The following is an 8,445-nucleotide window of genomic DNA, read 5'->3' on the forward strand; positions in this document are numbered from 1 at the left end:
GCTAACGGTTTCTCTCTAAAGCGTATATACTAAGATTCATCGAGCAACCTTGGTAAGTTGGAATTACTCTTCAAACCCGGTGAGTTATGGCTTCTTCTCTTATTATTGTCACTTGCACCTCATGTCATATGTTTAGCTTAGCCTTCTCTGTCAGCGGCGAGGGCTTTACATGCGATAAATGCAGGGAAATAGCTAGGCTGACAGAGAAGATCACAGTATTAGAGTCTCGCATCCAATCTTTATCTGAGGATAGTAAGAATGTAAGGAGATTAGAAAACACTTTGGATGCGAGCAATACTAGCGCGCACAGTTCGGTTCCGGTTGAACAACCCCTGCAGCTGGAAAGCTTTGTGACTGTGAGACGGTGTAGTCGCAGGTCAAAACACCACTCAAACGTTCCGACTACAGTCTCAAACAGGTTTGCCCCGCTCAGCGACGCACCGACTGAGAAACCTGCTGAAAGTGCCCTAGTTATCGGTGATTCTATTGTTCGGAACGTTAACATAGAGGCACCAGCCACCATAGTCAAATGTTTACCGGGAGCCAGAGCGCCTGACATCAAGTCAAATTTAAATGTGCTGGCTAAGGCTAATCGTAAATTCAGTAAGATTGTTATTCACGTCGGCACAAATGATGTTCGACTCCGTCAATCGGAGATCACTAGAGATAATATTAAAGAGGTGTGTGAGCTCGCAAGCACGATGTCAGAAACTGTAATATTCTCTGGCCCCCTCCCCACTTATCGTGGTGATGAGATAGCAGAGTATCATCACTAAATGGCTGGTTGTCTGAGTGGTGCCTGCAGAATGATATTGTTTTTATAAATAACTGGAAGAGTTTTGAGGACAGACCTGACCTGTTGAAAAGAGATGGTCTCCACCCCTCCTGGGCTGGAGCTTCTCTACTCTCTAGAAATATGGCACATAGTCTTAATGCTAAAACTTGACTCACTGGGGCCCAGGTCAGGGAGCAGACTGAATGGCTTAACCAACGGTCTGCTTGCCGTCTCACGTTGCAGAACACACTAAATACGCAACATGCGATAATACTTTCTCCCAAACATCATAAAATAGAGACTGTGTCTGTCCCCCGGATTAGTAAACATAAAATAATGCGTAAACCTGAACACGTGGGGAATTGTTTGACAGTTTTCCGCGTGTTCTGTGTCTGCGTCACCAGCCCCGCCCTCGTGTCTCCCTCACTGGGTTTCCCTCACGTTCCGCTGATCACCCTGTCACCTGTAGCGAGTTTCGCTAGCGCTTCCCGCTCACGGGTTGCGCTACGCAGCTGTTGCTAATTATGATATTGAGAGGTTTCCTATTTCATTCCCTCGTGTGCTCTTGTTCTTTGTCAGTCCGTTGTGTGTGTACCCTAGTACTGCCTTAAGCTGACTTCCAGTCCAGTCCAGTCCAGTGCAGTGCTTCTAGCATATTGCTCTATCTTTCAGTAGTGTTATTTTCCTAGTCTAGTCTAGTTTAGTTTATTTCCCTAGTTAGTTTTGTGTTCTTCCTATTATTTTTTGTCTTCATCTGCCCGCTAGTTCTCCGCTGGCGCTCCAGTTACCCTCCGCATCTGCTGCTCACGAAGCTCTCCCAAAAGTTCCCTGGGACCTTGCCCAGCCACACCGTCTGGTACCCCTGGGGGCATACTCTGCCTATCACCAGACCCTGCCTCAACCGTTGCGCTCCGCAGCCGCCGTCTAGAACCCGGATTCTCCGGGTGTGACACCCTCCTGTGCTGCAGACGCTTCGCTAGAGGATCTTCTGAGAGTTCTCCCTTCGGGGTTATTAGTCTCTCCCTTCGGGGTTTTGTATGCTCTCTTGTGTCCCCTGTGGGCAGAGTTAATAAAACTACCTGTTTCACCGCATTTGGGCCTCACTCCGTTCTTCCAGCATGACACACACCCCCTGGTTTCTGGCACCCTCGAACGGGAACTTCCCAGGCTGTAAATTTTTTGTGCAATGAACTGCGACTGCGCAACACTGGCAGATGGAGTAACATGACATTTTTTTATTATTCACAGATAATGTAACTAATGTTATACATCTTGCAATGTTTCTACATCTGGCTTGGGCATGGTTTATGTGACTGTGAAAATAAACAAAATATAAATTGGCATATGTCGACAATAAAGACTACCCCTTACCCTACACTTTATTATTAAACACCTGCAAGGCATTTTTCTACAGTTTCTTCGTTTTGTTGAAAATAAATGCCTGTATAATTTAATATGTGATCTGAAAATATAGACAGGCAAAACTTGGATTCGAACCTGCGTCGCGATAGTGTCCAAAACTACTTGTCCCACATCATACTCACTACACCATTGAAGCTGCTGGTGAATGTGCTAAAATACACATGCTTCCGACGGCCATGCAAAAACTAGCAGTCAAATATTTGGATGATCTTTAATGAGCATCATTATGCATACTTTGTTTCCACTGTTTTGTCTAGGGTATGTCAACTGCCCTACTCTGCCATACGCAAACGCCCCTGCTTGCAGATGAAGACGACACAGTGTGGATCGGGTTCATGGACATCATTCCTGTCATTGGGACGGTAAAAGAGGCAGTGGAGCTGGTATTGGCTCTGTACGAAGGGAATGAAGAAGTGATAAAGGAGAAAGAGAAGGCCGTTGAAAACATTGTTAAAGAGTCATCAAAAATACATGAGAAAGTGAGTCCTATTTAAATATTATACATTTAAAGACTGACAGATAGTAAAGCAAATTTTCCTAAGGTTAAAAAAAGGTCAGGAGTTAAAAACTCTGACATGAACTGAGCTTCAAAAACTCATTCATATCTTACTACACTCCTGTTATAATCAGAGTTTAGTTGGATATATATTTTAAAATAAGAGTTATGATTTTATGTAGTTCTCCTGGATGAACCACCATGAATGTTGTTTTCTTTGTTGGTTTGTAGTTGTCAGGGATGTGTGAGGAGAAGAACCCAATTGCAGGCAGACACGGCGATGACGGGGTTAACAAAGATTTATTATTAACTAAACACAAAACAAAAACCCACAAGGGGGTAAAACTGGGCAAGGTAAACAATGGTTACAAACAGGACACAGACTAACTAAACTAGGAACATAAACACTAAGGACAAGACTAGACTGACTCCTCTAAATACAATAAACAAGAACTAGATACTTAACACAGACTTGAAACAGCATACACGCAGAGAGTACCAAATACAATGAACGAGCACAGGACAATAGACACGAGAAGGTTTTATAGGGGAACAAACACAGGAAAATTAACAAGGGGCAGGTGAAGGTAATGAGACACTCAGGGAAGGTTAACGAGGAAACGAGATGGCGGGAACAAAGACACGGACCAGAGAGAGAGCATAGAAAGCCGATTAGACCAACATCTCTCTCTCACATAAAACATAAGACTTTGTCATGAATCTGCCTCAAGACCAAGAATAGACATGACATGAAGGCAGATTCATGACAGAAGCCCCCCCTTTAATGAACACCTCCAGGTGTTCATCAAGGGGTAGACTAACAAGACAAGGCAGACTGGGAACACGACAAGACAAGGCAAAACATACTAAACAAGATCAAGGGCAGACACGAATACATTACAAAAGGGTTGGGGTGAAATAATAAAAATAACAAACAAGGGAGGGGGGGAGGGGGGGGAGGGGGGGAGGGGGGGAGGGGGAACAACAAAGTTCATGGGTGGAACACGTGAGTCCATGGGGGGGAAGTCCAAAGGGAGTGGGACAAGGGGGAACAGTCTTAGTCCCCGAGCGAGCGTGGAGTCCCCGGGGACTTGATGGGAGAAGTCCTGGGGGGAACTTGTCTTGTTCCCGGCATAACTGCCGGACTGGGTACCGGCTGGAAGGCCGGCCTGGGTACCGGCTGGAAGGCCGGCTGAGCCGCCTGCTGGAAGGCCGGCTGGAAGGCCGGACTGGGTACCGGCTGGAAGGCCGGCTGAGCCGCCGGCAGGGCAGGACTTGGTGCAGGACTTGACGCCGGCTGGAAGGCCGGCAGGGCAGGACTTGGTGCAGGACTTGACGCCGGCTGGAAGGCCGGCAGGGCAGGACTTGGTGCAGGACTTGACGCCGGCTGGAAGGCCGGCAGGGCAGGACTTGGCAATGGAGTGGACGCCTGGGCAGGACTTGGCACTGGAGTGGACGCCTGGGCAGGACTTGGGACCACCGGACTTGACGGGACCACCGGACTTGACGGGACCACCGGACTTGACGGGACCACCGGACTTGACGGGACCACCGGACTTGACGGGACCACCGGACTTGACGGGACCACCGGACTTGACGGGACCACCGGACTTGACGGGACCACCGGACTTGGGACATCAGGAGGCCCGCTGGACGATCGGGCCCTCCTGCTCGTATGGCGCCCCCTCAAAAAATATTTGGGTTGAGTCCCGGTCTTCTCCTCCGGCTGGAGCTTCAGGCTGGACAAGTCAAAGGGTGCAGAGGGTGAGGAGAGGCACACGGTCCCGATCTGCAAAACCCGACCCTCAGGGCCCGAGTCCAAGAGGGCCGTGGAGTTGGGATGGGCTGAGACCCTGGGCGAATCCCGATCGCAAATCCAGCTGACCAGATCCGTGAAGCCCAGGGGTCTCAGCCTCCTCATCTCCGACTGGGAGAGCGGCTCTGCGAGGCAGCGGTTGAAAATCGCCTTCAACTCCTTCTCGGAGAAGCAGCCTCGCTTGGCGGTCTGCAAGAAATGGTCGGCGAAGTCCCAAATATAGGATGCTCCCTGGCGGAGGCCAAAGAGGAGGTGCGCCTCCTTTACACGGTCTCCTGTGTCCATGCTGCCTGCTGGGTTCAGTAAGGGCTCGTTCATTCTGTCAGGGATGTGTGAGGAGAAGAACCCAATTGCAGGCAGACACGGCGATGACGGGGTTAACAAAGATTTATTATTAACTAAACACAAAACAAAAACCCACAAGGGGGTAAAACTGGGCAAGGTAAACAATGGTTACAAACAGGACACGGACTAACTAAACTAGGAACATAAACACTAAGGACAAGACTAGACTGACTCCTCTAAATACAATAAACAAGAACTAGATACTTAACACAGACTTGAAACAGCATACACGCAGAGCGTACCAAATACAATGAACGAGCACAGGACAATAGACACGAGAAGGTTTTATAGGGGAACAAACACAGGAAAATTAACAAAGGGCAGGTGAAGGTAATGAGACACTCAGGGAAGGTTAATGAGGAAACGAGATGGCGGGAACAAAGACACGGACCAGAGAGAGAGCATAGAAAGCCGATTAGACCAACATCTCTCTCTCACATAAAACATAAGACTTTGTCATGAATCTGCCTCAAGACCAAGAATAGACATGACATGAAGGCAGATTCATGACAGTAGTTTTGATTTTAAGGATGCAATTAATGTAATGTCTCTAATGAGTTCCCAAAGTGGATTATTTTCATGTTGTCTATCATATTTTATTCTTTATATTAAATTTTTATCTTTCCATATTTAAAAGATGACTCTACCATCAGCAGCAGCAGATGATGAATTTTCTGGACTCAGAAATGTAAGAGGTGCGTGTTATTTTTGCTCTTCTTACTGTTCTAAAGTTGAATGAAATAAATTGAATTTAGAGTTAAATCATAGCAAGGACAATTTTTCTTTTTTTTCTATTCTCCACAGAGGTCAGAAAAGAAATGATTATTGAATATATGCTCAAAGGTTCCAAAAGGGGAACAAAACCTCCAACTTCAAATGAGCAGAAAGAGAGAGAGAAAAAACTGAAAGCTATTAAGACAGATATGTTAGAAAAGATCCATATCCTCCATCCAAACTTCAATCAGGAGCTGAAGGAAGAACTGGGAAGGTCAAAAAGAGGCGAACATGTCTTCAACAATAGCATTCTTAAATTTCATTCCAAAGTGCTGAGTGAGTTTATAACAAAATATGGTATTGATATGCTACGAGGATATAATCAGATTCAGCAGGGAATGGATAAATTAGGCAAACACACACTTCCCCCAAAAACAGCAGCAGAAATTCAGACAAACATGGTAGTTCACTTTGGTGAAGATGAATTCTATGTGAATGCTAATGCAGTAGTGTATGGTGAATATTGCAGAGTTCTGCGTGATGCTTTGTTAGATGTGCTAAGACATATAAACCCAGATGACGTGACAGAAGTACACAGAAAAAGGGTGTATTCTGTCATAGATTCTATGAATAAATTTCAAATCTATGTGGACCAACTGGCAAAGGTCAGCTGGATTGCCAATAGAGATAACAGAAAGAAACAGTTTGAACAGGTAAGACAGGCAGTTGCGAACATGTACTACATAGATCGTGGATCTGACTGGTGCATTAGCATTCTGCTTCAAGTTGCACCTTTGTTTAATATTTAGCTAGACAATATGCACTTTTGCCGTTTAAATACAGCTTCTTAAAAATATTGATGTAGTTCATTAGCCCACATTTCTTCCATGGGTGCCCTTAGTTATTGTTAATAAATTATGATTTTGTGAACGTTTATAACAAGCTTACATTATATACATTATATACTTTGTTGAAATAATGCAATGTAGCCTACGATACAAACTTATTTGATATTTATATTATACAAAACTAAAACTTACCACACGCTTTAAGTCCTTTCACTAATCAATGCTATACTCTTTCTGTTTAGTAAAAGACGATTATGTCAATAAAGACCACGACTTGTTCCCATAAACAGCAGATTAATCAAAACATTGACTATATTCACAATTGGCCCGAACGCCATATACTGTGTTATAGTTTAACAATTCTGTAACTATAACGTGAACTCGGACAGCACCTGCGCGCCACGTACAAAAACAACACAACATCTGATTTGCCACGGCGGGCATTACAATCCGCTTTCTCTGCTTTTGAGCTACTCTCTGCAGTAAGATGGAGAGTTTCTCTTCCAGGTCAATCTGAATTGTTTTAAGTGATGTTTTATTGAGTTCGCTGCTATCCAAAAGTCACATTTGGACACAAGTCAGTTTGGACACTAGGTGTCTCTATAACAGTAAAAATGGAAAAATGGTTTGCCCATTTGCAGGCTTATAAATTCGTCTCCGGTTGGCCGAACAATGCAATAAAAGTTTGACGTGGGTAATGTTTGGCTTTTGTGAGTATATATGCTTTTAACTTCTAAACGAAATGAGATATATTCACCATACCCACAAAATAGGGGTGTGGCTGCTCCACTCGATGGCCTTACAGCGCTTCCTATTGTCCATATGACTGTTAAAAATCCTTTAAATGAAGACAATTGTTGTAGTATATTGCCTGTTTTGGCTATTGGTGATTATAAGATTTTTGTAGGCTTGTTAAATGTCTTAAAATTTCTTATCACGTAGTTATTATAACATGTTAAACTTTGTCATTTGTAACGCAGCCATTAATAAAGTTGTCTTTTCTTAAATGGATGTGACCAAATGAACCTGAAAAGCTGATTTTCCTCATATGTATTATATGTGTGAAGGCCAATCAGAACCAAACTTGCTGGGCTGATTCGTCTCATGGTCCTGAAGGCGTGTAAGAAATTTGAAATCAATTGGACACTTGAGGGCGAAATAAGATTTTTTGGGTGGGTAAAAATTTTGTATCATGTCACATTTTACAAACATACAGAAAATGTATATCATATGATAGATCCTTTATTTTATAGACATTACCGTTAATGCAGTGTAAAACGTAAAATACAGATAAAACAACTGTAAAAAAGAATACTGAAAATTCCTTCATATTACAGTACAATACAGTATATTGTGCACTATTTTTACTGATTTAGAGTGTACTGTACAATTCAAATTCCTAAACAGCTTACATTGTTCATTATCAAAACAAGTTAAACTTATCATTTGAATAACAGGCTTGTTTATGAAATGTTGTGACCAAGTGTGCCTGAATGCCTGATACTCTGTAAAGACTTGATTTGACATTAAAGGGGTGGTGCAACGGTGTGACATGCATTCTGACTTATTTACAGTGTTAAACGTGTTGTCTTCTCATGCTTAATATGGTCAACTTGTCAAAAAACGAGTTGGACGTATGTCGTAGTATTTCTGTGCTCTTAACACTCTCCCAGTGTTCAAACAGGTTTACGAAAGTTTTTTCAACCATGCATCAACCATGGAGAGCGGGAGAAGGAGCATGCGCAAAAGTCACTTTCACTTGTGTGCATAAGAGAAAGAGAGAGAGCACGGTGTTCGTGAAGTTCAGCTGTGTTGTTTGTTAAGGGTTAGGGGCAAAAAAATCCCAGATCTAGCGCCCTAAGGCCCTAGAAATGGCTGTGCACAGGCCCACTTTCTACTGACCACTTCAGGACACCCAAGGCCAAGAAGAGAAACCGATGCCGTACCCAAATGTCCCCATAATTCCAGTGAATATTTTATTTATGTATGTAGATGCTGACCAAATTGTCCGGACCAGGTAAACAGGTAA

General features: G+C 43.8%; 1 protein-coding gene across 4 annotated transcripts in view; it reads left to right on the plus strand.

The window, feature by feature from the left end:
• LOC306911140 (uncharacterized protein) overlaps window positions 1-7,964 on the plus strand; it is a 28,100-nt gene extending 20,136 nt beyond the window's left edge. For 2 of the 4 annotated variants that reach the window (XM_079486232.1, XM_079486231.1), the window contains 3 exons: window positions 2,455-2,676; window positions 5,492-5,549; window positions 5,659-7,964. In XM_079486232.1, the coding sequence (XP_079342358.1) occupies window positions 2,458-2,676; window positions 5,492-5,549; window positions 5,659-6,377 (996 nt within the window). In that variant the 5' untranslated portion in view covers window positions 2,455-2,457 and the 3' untranslated portion in view covers window positions 6,378-7,964. Of the gene's footprint in view, window positions 1-2,454; window positions 2,677-2,924; window positions 3,048-5,491; window positions 5,550-5,658 lie in introns of all 4 variants that reach the window. The other 2 variants (XM_079486230.1, XM_079486229.1) reach the window with 2 other exon arrangements.
• Window positions 7,965-8,445: the final 481 nt, after the last annotated feature.

Source organism: Barbatula barbatula, assembly GCF_947034865.1.
Source record: "Barbatula barbatula genome assembly, chromosome: 22".
Taxonomy (NCBI): Eukaryota; Metazoa; Chordata; class Actinopteri; order Cypriniformes; family Nemacheilidae; genus Barbatula; species Barbatula barbatula.